The following is a 21,199-nucleotide window of genomic DNA, read 5'->3' on the forward strand; positions in this document are numbered from 1 at the left end:
CAGAAGCTTTACCTGTTACTTAACCTGTGATTGCAATACAACTTTTATCACTACATAAAGTCATTTAGGGCCATTTTGAGAGGTAGGCTTGCAATAGTTACTTCACCAAATAAGTTATATGGATGGCAAATAAGCATGAGAAAGCATGTTCAACATCACCAACTATTACAGTAATTCTGTCAAGACCACAATGAGATACTACTACACACCTGTTAGAATGGCTAAAATAATCAACAAAAATTGACAATACCAAGTGCTGCTGAGGATGCAGGGGAATCATACAGTGCTGGTGGAAATGCAAAATGGTAGAACAACTCTGGAAGACAATCTAACAAAAAGTAAAACATTCACAGAAAGTTAAACACACTCTTAACAATATGACCCAGCGATACCACTCCTGGCTGTTTACTACTGAAAAATACAAATTTATATATACATACACATCAAGGCACCAACATTATCATCAGCTTTGTGACAGTCAAAGCTTGAAAATAACAAAATGTCCATCAACAAATAAAGGATTTAACAAACTGTGATTCATCTACCTAATGGAATACTACTCAGAAGCAAAATAAAGAACTGCCATATTTTAACAACCTGGATGAATTTCAAAGATACAACACTGAATGAGAGAAATCAGTCTCAAAACTTTACATATGGGTGGTTCACATGTGTAATCCCAGCAATTTCGGAGGCCAAGGGGGGAGAACTGCTTGAAGCCAGGAGTTTGAGACTGTCCTGGGCAACATAGGGAGACCTCGTCTCTATAAAAAGTTTTTAAAAATTAGACCAGCATGGTGGCAGACGCCTGTAATCTCAGCTAATCTGGAGGCTGAGGTGGGAAGATCACTTAAGCCTGGAAGGTAGAGGCAGCAGTGAGCTGTGACTGTACCACTGCACTCCAGCCAGGGTGACAGACTGAAACCTGGGTCTCAAAAAAATAAAAAACTTTACATACTACAGGACTCTATTTATATGACATTCTCAAAAACAAAAACAGCAGCAATGGAGAGCAGACAAGTGATTCTGAGTCATGAAAGTATGGCAGGGCAGAGGGTATGAAGATAAGGAGTATCATAAGAGTTTTATGGAGTAATGAAACTATTCTGTATCAAAATTATACACAGATGGCTATAAAAATGAATGTTTTAAATTCATAGAATTTTAATATAAGATTACTTATTTCAAAAAAACAACTCAAAATATTTATTCAAAATAGAAGGCACAAAAAAGACAATTTCAGATATACATAGTTGAAAATATTCATCACAAGCTAACCTGCACTAAAAGAAACATTAAAGAAGTCGTTTAAGCAGAAGGAAAATTGTATCATATTAAAACATGGATCTATATAAGGAAAGAAGAACAGCAGAAATGGTTGCCCCATTAGTAAATACATAAAATATTTTTTAGTACTTAAATCTTTTGAAAAGATCATTGAGAGTGAGATTGGCAAAAATGGCAGAGTAAGGACCTCTAAACATCCTCTCCTTCATAAAAGGCACAAGAATGCTGACAAAAACTGTCCAACTCAAATTTTTAAGAACTCTGGAAATTAACCAAAGGATTGCAAGAACCCTCGGCAGAGGCATTTAATCAAGAAAAAACAGCTGAGTCTCGGTTAGGAAAATCAGGCATTTTAACTTGTGCTATTACTACTCCTTTCTCTCTAGCTCCACACTGAAGAGAAAAACAAACATCCTACAATGATGGGGTTTTTTAAAAGACATCCAAGAAGCCACTTGAAGAATCAGAACAGGGATGGAACTCAACCAAACTCCAGTTCCCGAGAAAATCATCACAATTTGACTTATCTGGCACTTCCCTGGAAAAACTCACACAAAGGGTTCTCTCTTTGTGTGTATGTATGTTTTGTTTTGTTTCGTTTTGTTTTGTTTTGAGACAAGATCTCATTCTGTCGCCCAGGCTGGAGTGCAGTGGTGCTATAATGGCTCACTACAGCCCCCACCTCCAGGACTTAAGCAATCCTTTCACCTCAGCTTCCTGAGTAGCTGGGACTACACACAGCCGTGCATCACCCCACCCAGCTAATTTTTGTATTTTTCTGTAGAGACGGTGGGGGAAGGGGGATCTCCCTATGTTGTCCAGGCTGGTCTTGAACTCCTGGGCTCAAGTGATCCACCTACCTGAGCTTCCCAAAGTGCTGGGATTATAAGCATGAGCCACAGTGCCTGCCCCGCATCCTACTTTTTTTTTGCAACAGGGTCTCACTCTGTCAACCCAGACTGGAGTGCAGTGGTGCCATAAGGACTTTCTTGACCTTACTTGGAAATCACTTGCTGTAAACAGCCTCTTCGCACTCCCCACTGCACCCACCCACCATCACTATGTGTGCTTGTCAAAAACAATCAGAAGCAATTGTTAAAACACTATAACTGCTTAAGGTGGCAATAACAGAATGGGGCAAAAAAAAAAAAAAAAAAACACCAAACAACTTAAAAGGAAAAGCTGGTGAATAATATGTAAAAAGGGGACTCTGAAAACATCTGAAATATTCATGGGCATATGGAAGGCCATAAGCATGCACAGTACTGCACATACCCAGGATATGTCGATGCTCACAAAACACAGGAGACCTGTGTTTTGAACTTGAGGTTCTTTGTAAGCAGGAAGTAAAAGGTAAGGCAGAGTTGACAACCGCCTGGCTGAGTACTGAAGGGGTGAGTCAACAAACACGCAGAACCTCATAATAAAGACTGGAAGCCTTAACTTCAGGCATTTAAGGAAATCCAAATCTAATCATAACTAACCACCATAACTGAGTACAGTTTTTGATGATCTCATGCACAAAAATATAGACTTTACAAAATTAGTTCAAAGAAGTCATGAAACAACCAAACAACGGTAAGAAAACAACCACAAACCTTGGGAAAATCTCATTTTGAGATGCCACATCATTATTATTATTTAAAAATGTCTAGTTTTCGCCAAAAAATTAAGAGACATGCAAAAAAGTACAAAAGTATGGGCATGGGAAAATGAAAAATAGCAATAAACAGCAATCGTTCCTGACAAAGCCCAGATGTTGGACTTACTAGGCAAAGGCTACCAGCTTTTTTTTTTTTTTTTTTTCCTGAGACAGGGTCTCACTCTATCACTCAGGCTGGAGTGCAGTGGCACCATCACAGCTCAGTGGAGCCTCAACTTCCTGAGCTCAAGCAATCCTCCCATCTCAGCCTTCCAAACTCAGCCTCCTCAGTAGCTGGGACTACAGGTGCACACCAACACATCCAGCTAATTTTTTTTCCCATTTTTTTGTAGAGACAGGGTCTCACCCATGTTGCCTAGGCTGGTCCTGAACTCCTGGGCTCAAGTGATCCACTCTCCTTGGCCTCCCAAAGTGCTGGGATTACAGGCATGAGCCACCACACCTGGCCAAAATACAGAACTCTTAAATGCACAAAATATATCCACCAAGAAAGATCATGTTTTGGGCCATAAGTCTCAATAAATTTAAAAGAGTTCAAGCTATACAACACAGTGTTATTTAACCTGGCCAAAATACAGAATTCTTAAATGCACAAAAAATATCCACCACAAAAGACCGTGTTCTGGGCCACAAGTCTCAATAACTTTAAGAGAGTTCAAGTTATACAACACAGTGTTATCTAACCACAAAGGAATTAAATTATAAATCAAGAACAGGGGACAGAATCTCAGAGGACAGGATTGGGGCAGAGCAAGATGTGGAACAGATCCACAGATCCACTGACTGCTCCCCCCCACACAAAAAGACACCAATTTAACAACTAACTACACACACACACAAAGCACCTTCATGACAACCAAAAACCAGTAGGGTAAATGGAAACAGCCATCTTAGACTAAGATGGAAGCCGTGTACTGAGAATGGCAGAGCCACAAAGAAGGAGCCCGTGCCCATCACTGCACAATCAACCAGATCAGCCCAAGACTGCTACCATGTGTATTATGACATAAGAGAAATGAGTCTATCTTCTTTAATCCCTTATTGTTTTGACCTTTGTTACAGCAACTTAATGTTTGTACAAAAGGGCTTTCATTTCTTACTTCATTCGTTTCTGCATTGTTTGAATGTTTTATAGCATGTATAATTAGTTTAATAACTTAAAATATATACATAATCTATATATGTTTATTTACCTATAAGATACAGATATAAGTAGATATATATCTATATATAGGGAGAGTGAAATCCATATTTATCCATATAGTCTATACAGAGGTTAGATAGATACAATGTGCAGTGGGCCAAAGATAGGGACTTTTAGATTTTGGTTTTCTGATACACCAAAATATTTCGAATTAATTATACCTTCCTGAAAATTAAATTCACAAATCTTTATTGAGAATTGGTCATGTGAAAGAAACTAAAGTGACACAAATAAGTATGTCATTATTTTAGAAAGTACTGTATTCACTCATGAGTAGCAAATTAATTTCAACAAAACAATACCATCCATACTTTTCAAGTAATACTGTTAATCTAAAGTTCACTGATTTGAAGTTTCGTTTGTACTTAATTTGGCAAAATCTGTTTTGCTTTATAGTTGTATACAAACTTTAAGGAAAAAAATTTAAATAGTTTTATATTTGTACATTTTTCAGTGTCTTTAAAATTTTTGTTTATATATATTTATAATAAAATAATCAGGTTTCCAAAAAAAACCAGACAGGATTTAAATATTTACAAACTAAACACAAATCTAAGCAACCCATGGTTCAAAGAAGAAATCAGGCCAGGCACCGTGGCTCATGCCTGTAATCCTAGCACTTTAGGAGGCTGAGGTGGGTGGATCATCTGAGGTAGAGTTCAAGACCAGCCTGGCCTACATGGAGAAACCCCATCTCTAATAAAGACACAAAAATTAGCTGGGTGTGGTGGCGCACACCTATAGCCCCAGCTACTCAAGAGGCTGAGACAGAAGAATCGCTTGATCCCAGCAAGTGGAGGTTGCAGTGAGCCGAGATTGCGCCACTGTACTCCAGCCCTGGCGACAGAGCAAGATTCTGTCTCACAGAAAAAAAAGGGGGTGGGTGGGATCTGTCTCTGCTGTTCCACGTCCTCCACCTCAGGAGCCCCTGGTGACTTTGTCACAGCCTCCGTTCCTCTGTGATCTCCAGGTCCTGGGAGATGCACAGCTAAGACGCCAGGACATCCTGGAAGCTGGGAAATAACCCTGAACCTGCAGCAGCAATCTGGTCTCTCCATCACCTTAGGCTTGTGGACCACAAATCACAACCTCATCCACTGCATGGACACAGGAATATGTCAGAACATAGCCCTGCCTGGGCCATCAAGCTCCAAATGGTCATCCAACTAGGAGCCTCGGACAACGGCCACTTTTGCTGGGAACCCGTAGATAGGCCTCTAGGAAGATCTGACTGCTGTTTTTCCAAAACAGTGCCCCGTCAGCAGGAGGCAGTTAAAATCGGTCTTCATCCTTATTCTAATGGCACTTAGATGCACTTCTTTAGAGGGGAGAATGAGACAGGCAAGTAACAAAAGGTTCCAGGAGAATCTCCAACTGACCTGCATACTGGGAAGACAGGGTGAAGACTTGTGAAGTCTATGCCATTTGCAGGGAGGAGGAGCCTGGCCTCTCCTGTTTCTATGTGAAGACCTGGGATCAAATTAGTGAGGTGAACAGCCTGTTAGGAGGACCTCATCTCACTTTGCTGTGTTGTTTTTCCTTTTCATTCATTAATTTTACTCCTCACCCTTCTATGTGTCTGCGAGCCTAATCTTTCCTGGTCATGTGACAAGAACCCAGTATTTTCCGTTTTTTTGAGATGGAGTCTCGCTCTGTTGACCAGGCTGGAGTGCAATGGCATGATATTGGCTCACTGCAACCTCTGCCTCCCGAAGAACCCGGTATTTTCTACAACAATATTTTATACATTTTCTTTCTACAATGATTATATAATTATGGCTTTCTAGCAGGAAACAAAAAAATAAAGAATAAGTCACAAAAAAAGAAATCAAAAGGGAAATTATCAAACGTTTTAAACTAAATAAAAATGAAAACACAATATGTCAGAATTTGTGGGATAGCAGTACAAGCAGTACCTAGGAAAGAATTTACAGCACTAAATAAATATATTAGAAAAGAAGAATGATCTAAAATCAATGACCTCAGAGATCATACTAAAGACTTTAAAAGCCTGTAATTCTAGCACTTTGGGAGGCCAAAGCAGGCGGATCGCTTGAGCCTGGGAGCTCAAGACCAGCCTTGGCAACATGGTAAAACTCCGTCTCTACAAAAAATACAAAAATTAGCCAGGCGTGGTGGTACATGCCTATAATCCCACCTACTTGGGAGGCTGAGGTGGGAGAATTGCTTAAGCCAGGGAGGTTGTGGCTCCCATTTATTTGCAGGGTTTTATGGCTACAGCATATTCTTCACTCATTGCACACATGACAGACACCTGTACATCTTCACCTGCATTGTATTTTCCTTGTATTTATTTGCCTAGTTCACTTTCTGGCAGTTTAAGATCCTCAGGAACTCCATCAGCTTCTGTCAGCAGGGAAAGGCAACTATCTTGAATGCGTATCAGTTGATAATCATGTCTCTGAATATTTGGAACATCCATGTTGTGAATAGAAGGACAAATATCTTCTTCTTTTTTTTTTCCCCAAGAAAACAGCAATTCCAACAAGGTGAACCTTGGCATGACCATGTTTTCCAGTTTTGGAAGTTAACATCTTCACTATTTTGCACAGCTGTCCTTTGAACACCATGAAGCCACTTTTGCGCAAGGTTGAGCACTGCATAGGGTAAGTGCTGGAAGCCCCAGCATCTCCAGTAGTTAAATCAATTTTGTACACCATGGTGAGCTGGGGAGATGGTGGTTTTTCCGTGGCAACTTTCAGCAGGCAAAGAGCGCCTTTCACCTGCGTACCTGCACGGGTCCCCTACAGCTGCAGAGCCGGTGGCAGCGGTGGCAGCCACAGCAGTTGCCAATAAGGGAATATTACATAAAACTTTATGACAATAAATATGATAACTTAGATTAAGCAAGTTTCTTGAAAGACACAAACTACCAAAGCTTACTAAAAAAAACAGTAATAACAATAATCACATGAATAACTCTATATCTACTTTTAAAATTGAAACCTTGTTTAAAATTCTCCCACAAAAAACACCAGGTCCAGATGGCTTCATTAATGAATTCCAACACTGACAGTAAAAAAAAAATCAGTATTACACAACTCTTCCAAAAATACGAGAAAAGACTTCCCAATTCATCCTATGAGACTTGATAATTCTATCAATGCAAAAGATTGAATGCAAAAAAAAAAAGACATTCAAGAAAACAATGTTAGGCATGATGGTGCATGCCTGTAATCTCAACTACCTGGAAGGCTGAAGCAGGAGAATCACTGAAGCCCAGGAGATTGAGACCAGCCGAGGCAACATAGTGGGATCCACTCTCAAAAAAAAATTTTTTTTAATGAGAAAGACAACAATGTCCCTCATGATGTAATTCACATTAACAAAGTTTAAAATATAATCATCTTAATAAGACACAGAAATAACACTTGACAGAATGAATTTTGACATCCATTCCTGACAAAAGCTCTAAACAAGCTAGGAACAGAATGGATCAAGCTCAATTTGACACAGAATTTACACAAAACCAACAGCTATCATTATAACTTAATGGCTAAAGACTAAATGTTTTCCCCTAAGATCAGAAACGAGACAAGGATGTTGCTTTCAACCACCTCTACTCAACATTATACTGGAGTAGCCAGTGAAATCAAGCAAGAAAAAAAAAAAGACATCCAAACTAGAAAGGAAGAAAAACTTTTTATTCACAGACATGACTGACTATATGAAAAATCCAATGGAATCTATAAAAAAGCTGATGCAGGGGTGGGCAGGTTTGGTGGCTCATGCCTGTTATCCCAGCACTTTAGGAGGCCAAGACAGGAGAATCACCTGAGCTCAGGAGTTCAGGACCAGCCAGCCTAGGCAACATAGTGAGACCTCGTCTCTACAAAAAATAAAAAAAAAAAACGGCCGAGCATAGCAACACAGGCTGATAGTGCCAGCTACTCAGGAGGCTAAGGTGGGAGGATCACTCGAGCCTGGAGATCGAGGCTGCAGTGAGCTATGATGACACCACTACACTCCAGCCTCGGCAATAGAGGGAGACCTTGTCTCAAAAAAAAAAAAAAAAAAAAGGTTAATGGCACTAATATTTAAGTCTAGCCAGATTGCAGAAGATAAGATCAACGTGTAACTATCAACTGTATATCTATATACTAGCAACAAACAATTGAAAATTGTAGAACACCATTTATAATAACATCCTCAAAAAATTGAGAGATAAATCTTACCAAAGATGTAAAAGACCTGCACACTAATAACTATAAAATACTGCCAAGAGAAATTAAAGAGCTTAATGAAAAGTTAAACACATACTTATCATCTGATCTAGTCATTCCATTGCTAGATATTTACTGAAGAGAAAAAATGCATATGTCTATCTAAACTTGAATGTAATAGCCAAAAATTAAAAACAACCCATATATCCATCAACGAGTGAACAGATCTAAAAAATTGTGATATCCCATGGAATACTATTACCTTAGCAACAAAAAGGAATGTATTATCGACATATGCAACAACATGGATAAATCTCAAAATAATTATACCAAGTGGGAGAAGCCAAATATAAAAGGGTACATACTATGTGGTTCCATTTATATAAAATGGTAGAAAATGCAAACTAATCTACAGTGACAGAAAGCACTTAACTGGTTTCCCATATATGGGTGGGCTGAGAGGAGCGTGAAAGAGGGATTACAAAGAGGTATGAGGAAACTTTGGGGATAATGGATATGTTCTTGACTGTGGTGGTGGTTTCATGGGTATATACATGTCAAAGTTTATCACGTTATACACTTTAAATATACGCAGTTTACTGTATTTCAATTTTACCTACAAAATATCTTTTAAAAAGACAATGCAGTAGTATTACCTTTTCCTTTCAGATCTAAAACAAACACTATATTCCCTTTCCTTTTTTTTTTTTTTTAAATTGGCAGGCAAAAACTGCATATATTTATGGTGTATAACATGATGTTTTCATATATGTCTGCAGTGTAGAATGGCAAAATCAAGCTACTTAATGTATGCATTACCTCACAATACTTATCATTTTTTGTAATGAGACTGATTAAAATCTTCTCTTAGAAATGTTCAAGTATAGGCTGGGGGCGATGGCTCATGCCTGTAATCCCAGCACTTTGGGAAGCCGAGGCAGGTGGATCACCTGAGGTCGGGAGTTCAAGACCAGCCTGACCAACATGGAGAACCCCTTCTCTACTAAAAATACAAAATTAGCCGGGTGTGGTGGCACATGCCTGTAATCCCAGCTACTCAGGAGGCCGAGGCAGGAGAATCCCTTGAACCCAGGAGGCAGAGGTTGCGGTGAGCCGAGATTGTACCATTGCACTCCAGCCTGGCAACAAGAGCAAAATTCTGTCTCAAAAAAAAAAAGAAATTTTCAAGTATATAATCTATTGTTACTTACTGTAGTCATCATGATGTACAATATATCCCTTGACCTTATTCCTCCTATATAACTAAAAAATTTGTGTCCTACAACCAACATCTCTCCAATCCTCGCAGCCTTTAGTAACTACCACTTTGCTCTTTGTTTCTATGCATTAAACTTTTTCAGATTCCACATATAAGTAAGATTGTGGAGTACTTGTCCTTCTGTATTATCTTTCCTTTTGACATTGGATGGTATTACTTGTAAAACATCCCACAACTAAACATTTTTTCCCATATTCTCTACATTATTACGTTTCGATGCTAGGCACAGCTGTTAAGCTTGCAGAAATACAAATACATCAGCAAAAATATTTTCACCAACCATCACAATGCAGTTAGACAGGACCTGACTCTGCTTTCTCCCCTTATAGGGGGATATACAATGACTACAGTCATCTCTTTCTTTGCATCATTAATGACCCAAAGACATTCTCTTTAAAAAAAAAATTACCACTGTCACACTCTTCAATCTTCCACACCACCTTTTTTGCTTTCCCATCTTCCAGGTCCTCTTGGTTACTAAAAATAATGTCTACACTTCTATTTAGTTTTACTTCATCTTCTTACATCTATCAAATATTTTTTAAAGATATGTTTAAGAATAAGAACAGTATTTTTCTTTCTTTTTTTTAAATCGCTGCTCCTTGTGGAGCAGGGCTACCCTGCAGGCAGTGTGCCCAGAATAGCAAGAACAGTATTTCTATAGCTTCTCAGCCTTTTGGCTAAGATCAAGTATAGTTATGTTTTTATCAGTTTAATATCTAGAATGTCTTCTATCCAAAGACAATTTTTTTTTTTTTTGAGATGGATTTTCGCTCTTGTTGCCCAGGCTAGAGTGCAATGGCATGATCTCGGCTCACCACAACCTCCGCCTCCCGGGTTCAAAGAATTCTCCTGCCTCAGCCTCCCGAGTAGCTAGGATTACAGGCATGTGCCACCACGCCTGGCTAATTTTTTTTTGTATTTTTAGTAGAGACGGGTTTCTCCATGTTGGTCAGGCTGGTCTGGAACTCCTGACCTCAGGTGATCCACCCAGCTCGGCCTCCCAAAGTGCTGGGATTACAGGCATGAGCCATTGCGCCCGGCCCTAAATGAGTTTTTGGAGCTGGGAGATGGAACAGTATCTTGCTTGATCTACTCCACACATCGACCTGGTATTGCAGTACCTCTAGGAATGGTACACCCCCCTACCTCAAAGGATAAAAATTAAAATTAAAATCAAAAATAAGATTTCTATATATTTACCTCAAGTACTGGTCCAGCTCCAAGAATAATCTGTTCTACTCCACTGGCAAATCCTTTCTGACTGAGAGCAGTAAGGTGGTGAATTAGAAAGTTTGTGCTTTGAGTCTTCCCAGAACAACTCTCTCCCGAAATCACGATGCACTGATTCTTTTTGCGCTGAAGCATGGCATGATAAGCTACATCAGCCACAGCATAAATGTGGGGCTCAAGTTTTCCCAGTTGGTGGTTATCATACATTTTGACATATTTGGGGTTATAAATAGGAAGAAACTTGAATGGGTTAATAACTATTAGAATACTGCCAACATAGGTATAAATTTTTTCATGCTTAAAGCGATTTCGTAGGTTTTCTAAGAGAGTTTTCTCATTCAAATCAGGTAAACTACATAAATCATCAAAGTCTTTCTGTTGAGGCTGTGGAAGAAAACCCCGTTCCATCATCCTGCGACGTTCTTCTGTTACCCGTAGCCATGACTGCAGGCTACCATAATGGATTGATCCATCAAGGTTTTTCTCTCTCAGAAGAAAGCGGTAGTCCTCTCCACTTAAGCGATTTTCCAGAGCCATTCGGGGCCACAACATCATTCGCTGAACTGGACAATCTGTTGGATTGAGGATCCATTCTTCTCCACCAAATTCCTTTACCTCTGCTAGAACATAACATTTTGTTTTGTCAAGATGAAGTTTGTTTATAAGAGACTCAATCACCTCAGCAGCTGTGGAGTTTTTTCTGGCAGGAATCGGACAGTAGATTGTCCCTTCTGAAATAGTCCCAGGATATATCCGTAATGTATGTTCATTATCTTCAAAGCGTCGTCTTCCTCCATCATTTATATTCATATTGGATCCTGTCCCATCAGCATGGATAGTATATGTTCAAAGTCGTGCAAACCATTTTCTTGGTAAAATAACTGTAACATAAAAGATGCAAAATATTTAGAAGTAAATACACATTGCTTTCTGATGCTCAAGAAAGAAAAGCTTAACCAGCATGTTGATTACATCTTCTAAAACACAAAATACTAACTCTTGTCTTAGCACAGCAACAGTTTCATTCAGACCACATAATATTAAGTTTCATTGTCCAAATCTAGGCACTTTCTAAAATAGTAACTTGCCAAAAAAACATATATTTCAATGTTTTATTATACAAAAATCCAAAGAGTACAAAGAAAAATTATTTTTCCCCTGCTGTCTCAAATGTTTGTAAGGAACTTGGGATTAGAACCAAGTTCTTTCCTTATACTTAACAAAGACTGGATTAAGACAGAATAATCATGCAAATCTAATTGCCCTGTACCCAGAATTTCTTAAGGATAAAGCAAAAACAAGAAAGAATCCCAACAATGGAGCAAAAATTTTGTAAAATTTGTTAAAAACAGTAAGAAGATAGATAAACACAGAAATTACATAAAACCAAGAAAATGATGAGAGAAACCAACTAAAGAGATAGACATATATTTTCAAGGAATTCTAGGCTCTGACTCACTCCCTCCCACAAGGTGGGAAGGAGAAGGGAGTTTGGCAAGAGCGACAAAAGAATCCTGCCCCTGACTTGCTGGGCAAATTTAACACAATTATACAACTAGGCACCACCACAAATTTTATTCAGCTTCCCTTTGTCCTTCAATGCTACCATTATATCTTTTTACCTAACCTCATTTATTGCATTCCTTACAAGTATTCTGCATCTTCTTCCCATCTTCTCGAACTTCGTATACAGTATATCACACTTCAGAAGAATGATTTCAACTTTTATACCTCACTGAGAAAATAGTGATTTCCTTCAAATGGCTTCTCCAACTCAAAATTTATTCCTATCTTTACCTCATCTATCTTATTCCATTCCTGTCTTCTACTGAGAAAATATGCCCCACACACTTTCCAGGGCTGATAAAACCTATTTCTTATCTTCATTAGTTAGTTATATGCCCCCAAAAAACTACTCTCATGTGTCATCAATATTTCCCTTATTTATTTCATCCTTTAACATATAAGGATGATGTGCTATTAAAAAAATAAGAAGTACTTTCAGTTACTTCCTTTTTTTTTTTTTTCAAGACAGGGTCTTGTTCTGTCACCCAGGCTAGAGTACAGCGGCAAGATCTTGGCTCACTGCACCCTCCATCTCCCGGGCTCAGGTGATCTTCTCACCTCAACCTGGCTGGGACTACAGGTGTGCACCACCTTGCCTGGCTAATTTTTGTATTTTTAGTAGAGACGGGGTTTCACCATGTTGCCCAGGGTACTATCTATCCTCTCATACTACTACATATTTGTCAAAGTCTTCTAATCAAGAAACTATTTTTTCCCTTTTGCCTAGATGGTCTTTCAAACAGAGATTAATACAAAACATATTAAAAAAAAAAAAACCCAGCCATATAGGCCAGGAATGGTGGCTCATATCTGTAATCTCAGCACTTTGGGAAGCCAAGGTGGGCAGATCACCTGAGGTCAGGAGTTCGAGATCAGCCTGGCCAACATGGTGAAACCCTGTCTCTACTAAAAATACAAAATTAGCCAGGCATGGTGGCACGTCCCTGTAATCCCAGCTACCCAGGGGCCTGAGGCAGGAGAATCACTTGAACCCGGGAGGCAGAGGTTACAGTGAGCTGAGGTCGCACCCCTACACTCCAGCCTGGGTGAGAGAATGAGACTGTCACCAAAAAAAAAAAAAAAAATTTTTTTTTTAAAGAAATAAACTAGTGAGGAAAGGATAAACTATTCACTGTGGTACTGGTTCAATTGCTAATCTGAGTTGGAGTGAAGAAAATTAACAGTCCTATCTCATAGCATACTGAAAATAGATTCCATCTATGGATCTGTACCTATCAATCTGTTCTGGGCTCTACAGTCTGTTCCATTGGTCTATTTTTCCACCCCTGAACCTCTGTTAATTACTACAGTCCTATAATAAATTTTGGTATCTGAAGGGCACATTACCTTAATGTGTTGTTCTTTACAAATTTTACCTTGGCTATTTACACTACCATAAAAATGTTTAAGTTTGCATGTTTACTATCATGAAAAAAAACCTTTTCAGATTTTAATACCGCATTGATTTTACAGATTAATACTGGACAGAACTGACATCTTATTGACTCTTCTCATTCATGAACACCATGCTGTTGGATTTTAAAAATTACAACTACATTTTTCACTTCTAAAGTTTTTGTCATTTTCAAATCCACCTCATCTTTTTTCTGCCGATTTACATTTCAAAATTATTTATACTTAAGGGCTATTACTCCTTTTCTTTTTGAAAATCCTCAGTATGTAATTTAATATTTTTCAGACTAACACTGAAATGTCATCCAGACTGAACTGCTCTTCTGGTTGTTTATTTCATATCTTCCTTAGCACGAGATGACTTCATATATTTGAGAATTTAGCTTTACAAGTGCACTTTTGATGGAACTTCTTTTGTTTTTCATACAAACACTTACTGAGAACCTGTTTACTACTTTTTTAAGAGAACCACAGTATCATAAATATATTTTTTAAAATTAAAAATTTTGGTATTAAATGATCAATTGATATTCAAATTTCCAAATTTCCTCAGTTATCTCATAAATATTTTTCTTACAGATAGTCTAGCCGGAGATTCTGCTCTGCAATAACAGTGAGGATACACTCTGAGTTACCAGGTTCCTAGTTGTATAGCTATGTTTGCTTTCCTGAATCCCTAAGTATTTGGTTCATATAAGCTATGGCATCTGGCAGCAGTCAGCAGCAAATCTTCTTACAGCCAGGGAGGCTGTGACCTGTAACACTCCAGGAGATGTACTAAGTTAAGGGGTCCCCAACCTCTGGGCCATGGACCAGTGCCAGTCCATGGCCTGTCAGAAATTGGGCCGCACAGCAGAAGATGAGCAGCAGGCAAGTAAGCATTACTGCCTGGGCTCTGCCTCCTGTCAGAATGTCAGCAGCATGAGATTGTCATAGAAGCATTAAGCACTATTGTGAACTGCATATGCAAGGGATCTAAACTGCATGCTCCTCAAGAGAATCTAACTAATGCCTGAGGATCTAATACCTGATGATCTGAGGCAGAATAGTTTCATCCTGAAACCATCCCCTACTACCCCATCTGTGGAAAAACTGTCATCTATGAAACCAGTCCCTGGTGCCAAAAAGGTTAAAGACCACTGTACTAAGTAACTGCAATCTAATCCCTAAAGTTGTATAATATGGCAGCCCTGGAAGTAAACTTAGAAACATCTTTTTTAACAGGAGTCCTATCTTTGTCCACTGTTTCCAACAATAAGTCCAACTCTAATTACACTTCCCCATTACTTCAAAGCAGCCAAAAACCACACCTGCTCCTTCCTGAAACATAGAAGTGTTTACCTTTATGAGTCCTAGTTTTGTCAGTTTGGTTTTATCTTTGTTATTTTATCAATTACTGCTTTGTGGTTTTTTTGTTTTTTTTTTTTTTTTTTACAAAAAGGAGGGTTTGTCTCAAAATACCACTCAGAAATCCATCTTGATCACAAGCCAGTCCTTGCTAAACAGCTTGGAAAATCTGTATTTGCAAATCCGAGACATGAGGTTTCATCAAAATCATCTGGGGAACTTTTTCAAAACGTACATTACCAGCCGGGTGCGGTGGCTCACACCTGTAATCCCAGCACTTTGGGAGGCCGAGGCAGGCGGATCACGAGGTCAGGAGATCAGGACCATCCTGGCTAACATGGTGAAACCCCATCTCTACTGAAAATACAAAAATTAGCCAGGCATAGTGGCGGGCACCTGCAGTCCCAGCTACTCCGGAGGCTGAGGCAGGAGAATGGCATGAACTCGGGAGGCAGAGCTTGCAGTGAGCCAAGATCATGCCACTGCACTCCAGCCTGGGTGACAGAGCGAGACTCCGTCTCTAAATAAATAAATAAATAAACAAAAATTTTTTTAAAAATGTACATTACCAGGCTCAACAATAGTTATGAGTTGAGGAAATGTAGGTAATTCTGTCATTGCTGGTCCAGAAAATAGTATTTGAAAATCACTGTATTCCCAAGTATTTGGGAACTCACTTTCTACTCCCTTACCACTCTTCCCACATAGCAAGCTACTTGACAATGCTCTGGAAAAGTCACAAAATTCCAGAGTTGGTAATCCAAAGGTCTTTCCTCATTCTTCATTTTAACACACCACACTATGGCATGACTAAAGCAGCCAATTTCTAGTTCTTGAAAGTGTACTCACATAGTTATTTTTCTTGTAGTCTTCCTGATAGTCTTGCTCTTTTTCTGACTCACTCCTACAGCTCCTTTTCCATTAACTCACTTTATTTTGTTGTTGTTTTGTTTTTGTATTTGTTTTTGTTTTATAGAGCCAGGGTCTGTCTCTGTCATGCAGGCTGGAGTACAGTGGCACAATCATGGCTCACTGCCGCCTCAACCTTCTGGACTCAAGTGATCCTCCTGCCTCAGTCTCCCGAGTAGCTGGGACTGTAAGTGCATGCCACCGATGGCAGCAGCGGCCCATCTACAGCGGCCACTGCCATGACACCAGCTGCAGTGGGGGAGGTGCAGCCAGGACTGCATGCTCCATGGAGGTGGCAGAAGCCAAGAAAAGGTGGGAACCCCGCCACCTTCTGAGTTGACAGGGCAGGAGTTTCGCGCTCCCTAGGTGCAGCTGCGGCCACCCGCCCAGGTGGGCTGCAGACCCAGGCATCACTGTGCTCTTGGGGGATGGGAGCAGGCAGGAACCCCACCCTCCCAGGCACAGCTGCAGCCGCCCAAGCTGCAGCTGCAGACCCAGGCATCTCCGCATTCTCAGAGGCCCGGGAAGGCCCCCCGCCCAGTCTCTGCAGGCTCAGAGGTGTTTGCTCCCACTGCCTGGACTCTCCTCACTCCCAGCAGCCACTCCAATCTCAGAGCAAGGTTGGGTCCGAGCCTGGGCACTGTCACAGCCTGGCCAAGTGTGCACACACTCCAGATAGCACTGATAGACCACACCCTGCCACCTCAGCCCCCTCTAAACTTTGGGTGCCTACAAACACTAGAGGGAGGCCGAGGGGGTACTGAGGGCAGCTCAGTACCTGTAGGCACCCCCTGTCACAAACAGCCTGGGCACCATGAACGGCAGCAGGAGGCAGGCAGGCTCCTGGGGAAAAGGAGGCAGGTCCCTGGTGAAGCCCCACCTTCAAGCCAGGGAAGGCCTGAAGCCTGGGGACCAGGCTTTCCATTGGCACCCGATGACCAGAGTGGGAACTTGTGGTGCTTTCTCCAGGCCCACCCATGGTTGTCAATGAACCAATCAGTACACACACCCTCCCTGCTGAGACCTATAAAAGCCTGAACTCAGCCAGACTTGGGGAGACAACCACCTGCCAGTTGCAGAGAAAAGGTGCCCACCCCAGGGTCTCCTCTCTGCCGGGAGTTGAGAAGATGACGGGACAACCAGCTGCAGGGAGAAGCTATCCACCCCAGGGTCTCCTCTGCTGAGAGCTGAAGAGATATCCAACTACCAGCTGCAGAGACGAGCTACCCACTCCACAGTCTCCACTCTGCTGAGAGCTGAACACTCATCAGGACACCCTGGCTGCAGAGAGGAGCTACCCACTGCGAGTCTCCTCTGAGCTGTTCTACCACTCAATAAAGTTCCCCTTCGCCTTGCTCACCTTCCACTTGTCCGTGCACCTCATTCTTCCTGGGTGCAGAACAAGAATTCAGCACCTGCCGAATGGCAGGACTAAAAGAGCTATAACACAAACAGGGCTGAAATACGCCCTTTGTTCGTCCCATTGTAGGCAACAGAAGGAGAGAAGAGAGAAGGAGAAAAGAGCTGAGGCCCTTCATGGAGCCCAGACCTGGGGGCTCCCCAAGCCAGGGCTCTGACACCCTCTTTGGGGCTCTGCGGTTCCTGGCATCTTCAAGCTTCCAAGCACCACTGCATTCCCCAGTGCCAGCCGTGGAAGCTGCTTGAGGTATGCCTGATCCAGCCACAGCCTTGCAAGGAAGCCAGCGCCTATGCCAGCACCCGGAGCTGCCTGCCTCGCTGCAGCCAGCATGCTTGGTTGTGTAGAATGGCCAAACCCCTCACTCACTCGCACACCCTCCTTTGGTAGGTGTGGGATCCAGGCTGGTAGTGCAAGCCAAACACAGCCTGCCATTCAGAGTGATCAGAATAAGCCCAGCAGGCCCAAGAAAAACTCAGGCAGAGGCGCCAGTGGCCACAGACGTTTCCAGCCAGAAAAGTATCACCCCAAGAAGTATCACCCCATAGCAAGATGGAATGCTGCCCGGGCTGGTCCACAAAGCCAAAAACTTTTACTATATGCTCCTTTACAGGAAAATTTTGCTGATGGTTGTTCTAGGGTAGCCACTAAAAAAGATTTTTTTTAGGCTGGGCCTGGTGGCTCACGCCTATAATCCCAGCACTTTGGGAGGCCGAGGCAGGAGGATCACTTAAGGTCAGGAGTTCGAGACCAGCCTGGCCAACATGGTGAAACCTTGTCCCTACTAAAAGTACAAAAAAAAATTAGCCAGGCAGGGTGGTGTGTGCCTGTAATCCCAGCTACTCAGAAGGCTGAGGCAGGAGAATCGCTTGAACTCAGGAGGCGCAGGTTGCAGTAAGCCAAGATCACACCACTGCACTCTAGCCTAGGCAACTGAGCGAGACTCCGTCTCAAAGAAAAAAAAAAAAGATTTTTTAAGTGTAACTTTCCATGTGGCACATATACACCACAGAATACTATGCAGCCATAAAAAAGAATGAGATAATGTCCTTTATAGCAATATGGATGGAGCTGGAGGCCATTATCCTAAGTAAATTAACGCAAGAACAGAAAACCAAACACCACACTTATAAATGGAAGCTAAAAACTGAGTAGACATGAACACAAAGAAGGGAGCAATAGACACAAGAGCCTACTTGAGGGTGAAGGGTAGAAGGAAGGCAAGGATCAAAAAACTACCTATCGAGTACTGTGCTTATTACCTGGGTAACAAAATAATCTGTACACCAAACCCCTGCAACACACAATTTATCTAAAGAACCAACCTGTACATGTACTCCTGAAACTAAAAGTTAAAAATAATTATGTATAACTTCCAACTAGTAGAGTGAAAAAACAGAATAATGAGTTCAAAAGAAAGCAAGAAAGGAGAAGGGAAAAAAGTCAGAATAGGTATATCAAATAGAAAACAAATAGTAAAGTTTTAAAGCTAAATACAACAGTAATTATATTATATTACATGTAAATGCTCCAGTTAAAAGACAAAGATGGTCAGATCAAAGTTTTAAAATTCAACTATCTGCTGTTTTCAGTAGACACACATCTATAACATAAGGATACAGAATCAGAAAGTATTTTTTTTTTAAAGGAGAAGAAATACCATGCAAACACTAGCCAAAAGAAAGCTGGTATAATCAAAATAACATCAAGCAAAACAGGAAAAGACAATTGAATTAAACATCTCTTAAGAGTTTTTTTTAGCCCTTCCATACTATTATTTTAGGCTTAGGCCTGAGACAAAGGTCTCTGGATATCACTGGTATTCTTGAAAAGAAGTACAAAACAGAAAAAGATTACAAGAAGTTAAGGAGGAAGCCACAGAGTGGCAAGTAAGTAGCTAGCAGATGTTGATCGAATCTGCTACAAAGAAAGCAGGAGTAGGGCCAGGCGCAGTGGTTCACATCTGTAATCCCAGCACTTTGGGGAGCCGAGGCGGGCGAATCACAAGGTCAGGAGTTCGAGGCCAGCCTGGCCAAGATGGTGAAACCCCGCCTCTACTAAAAATACAAAAATTAGCCAGGCGTGCTGGTGCGCGCCTGTAGTCCCAGCTGCTTGGGAGGCTGAAGCAGGAGAATCACTTGAACCCAGGAGGCAGACGTTGAAGTGAGTAAAGTGAGTAGAGATCGTGCCACTGCACTCCAGCCTGGAGACACAGCGAGACTCTGTCTCAAAAAAAAAAAAGCAGGAGTATTGTGAGTGAAATGTTTATTCGTTAGAGGGCTTGGGAACACAACTGTATGATTATAAATAAGATCAAGCAAGGAAGCAGAAAATAAAACTGAAGAAAAAGAAGGTCTAACTGGCAAGCCAGAGTTCCTTGGTAAGCAAGACTAAACGAGATTAAGGTCAAAGGTGGACAGATGTCTCTCAGACAGGAAAAAAAAAGGACACTTTTACTGAAAGAATTTAAAAAAAAAAAAAAAAAGATGGGCAGAGAAACAGAATTTGAGATAAGATGTGACAAGACTGCATATCAGCTAATCATTACTAGAAAGAATATAAAACCCCAAGTTTTACCTATAGCAGATCAATGTCAAGTAAAAGCAAAAGTGGGTGGTGAAAGAAAACACATTTTGTACCATTTCAGTTGAAGAAAATGTAATGGAAGAAATAAATTATCAGGCTGGGCACAGTGGTGCATGCCCATAGTCATAGCTATTTGAAAGGCTGAGGTGGGAGGATTGCTTGAGCACAGGAGTTCAAGACCAGCCCGGGCAATATACCAAGACCCCATCTCTAAATAAATAAAATGTTAATAGTTGGCAGGCTACATGTAGAATGAAAACCTCTCACCTTATACAAAAATCAACTCAAAATGGATCAAGGACTTAAATCTAAGACCTGAATAAAAATTCTATAAGATAATGTCAGAAAAACCCTCCCAGGCCTTGGCTTAGGCAAAGACTTTATGACCAAGAACCCAAAAGCAAATGCAACAAAAACAAAGATGAATAAATTGGACTTAATTAAACTAAACAGCCTCTGCACAGAAAAAGAAAAAATCAGCAAACAGACAACACACAGAGTGGAAGAAAATCTTCACAATGTGTATATCCAATAAAGGACTAATATCCAGAATCTACAAGGAACTCAAACAAATTAGCAAGAAAAAAACAAACTATCCCGTCAAAAAGTAGGCTAAGGACATGAATAGACAATTCTCAAAAGAAGATACACAAAAGGTCAACAAACATGAAAAAATGCTCAACAGCATTAATGATGAGGGAAATGCAAAACAAAATAACAATGTGATACCACCTTACTCCTGCAAGAATGGCCATAAAAAAATCAAAAAAATAATAGATGCTGGCAGGGATGTGGTGAAAAGAGAACACACTTTGACACTGATGGTAGGAATGTAAAATACATTCACTATATGTAAAATACAACCACTATAAAAAACAGCATGGAGATTCCTTAAAGAACTAAAAGTAGGGCAGGTGCGGTGGCTCACGCCTATAATCCCAGCACTTTGGGAGGCCAAGGCAGGTGGATCACCTGAGGTCAGGAGTTCGAGACCAGCCTGACCAACATGGCGAAACCCCATCCCTACTAAAAATATAAAAATTAGCTGGGCATGGTGGCACGCGCCTGTAGCCCCAACTACTCAGGAGGCTGAGGCACAAGAATCACTTGC

At 40.8% G+C, this 21,199-nt stretch overlaps 1 protein-coding gene and 1 non-coding gene across 17 annotated transcripts in view; one reads left to right on the forward strand and one right to left on the reverse strand.

Moving 5' to 3' along the window:
• Positions 1–21,199, reverse strand: part of MYO9A (myosin IXA) — a 311,747-nt gene that overhangs the window by 222,890 nt on the left and 67,658 nt on the right. For 15 of the 16 annotated variants that reach the window (XM_024232451.3, XM_024232449.3, XM_054532836.2 and 12 more), the window contains exon 2: positions 10,821–11,731. In XM_024232451.3, the coding sequence (XP_024088219.3) occupies positions 10,821–11,660 (840 nt within the window). In that variant the 5' untranslated portion in view covers positions 11,661–11,731. Of the gene's footprint in view, positions 1–6,443; positions 7,749–10,820; positions 11,732–21,199 lie in introns of those variants that run through there. The other variant, XM_054532839.2, reaches the window with a different exon arrangement.
• Positions 10,278–10,463, forward strand: LOC112129232 (U2 spliceosomal RNA). The gene has a single exon (XR_002911646.2). It is a non-coding gene; the product is annotated as a U2 spliceosomal RNA (small nuclear RNA).

The sequence above is a fragment of the Pongo abelii genome, chromosome 16, assembly GCF_028885655.2.
Source record: "Pongo abelii isolate AG06213 chromosome 16, NHGRI_mPonAbe1-v2.0_pri, whole genome shotgun sequence".
NCBI classification, from domain to species: Eukaryota; Metazoa; Chordata; class Mammalia; order Primates; family Hominidae; genus Pongo; species Pongo abelii.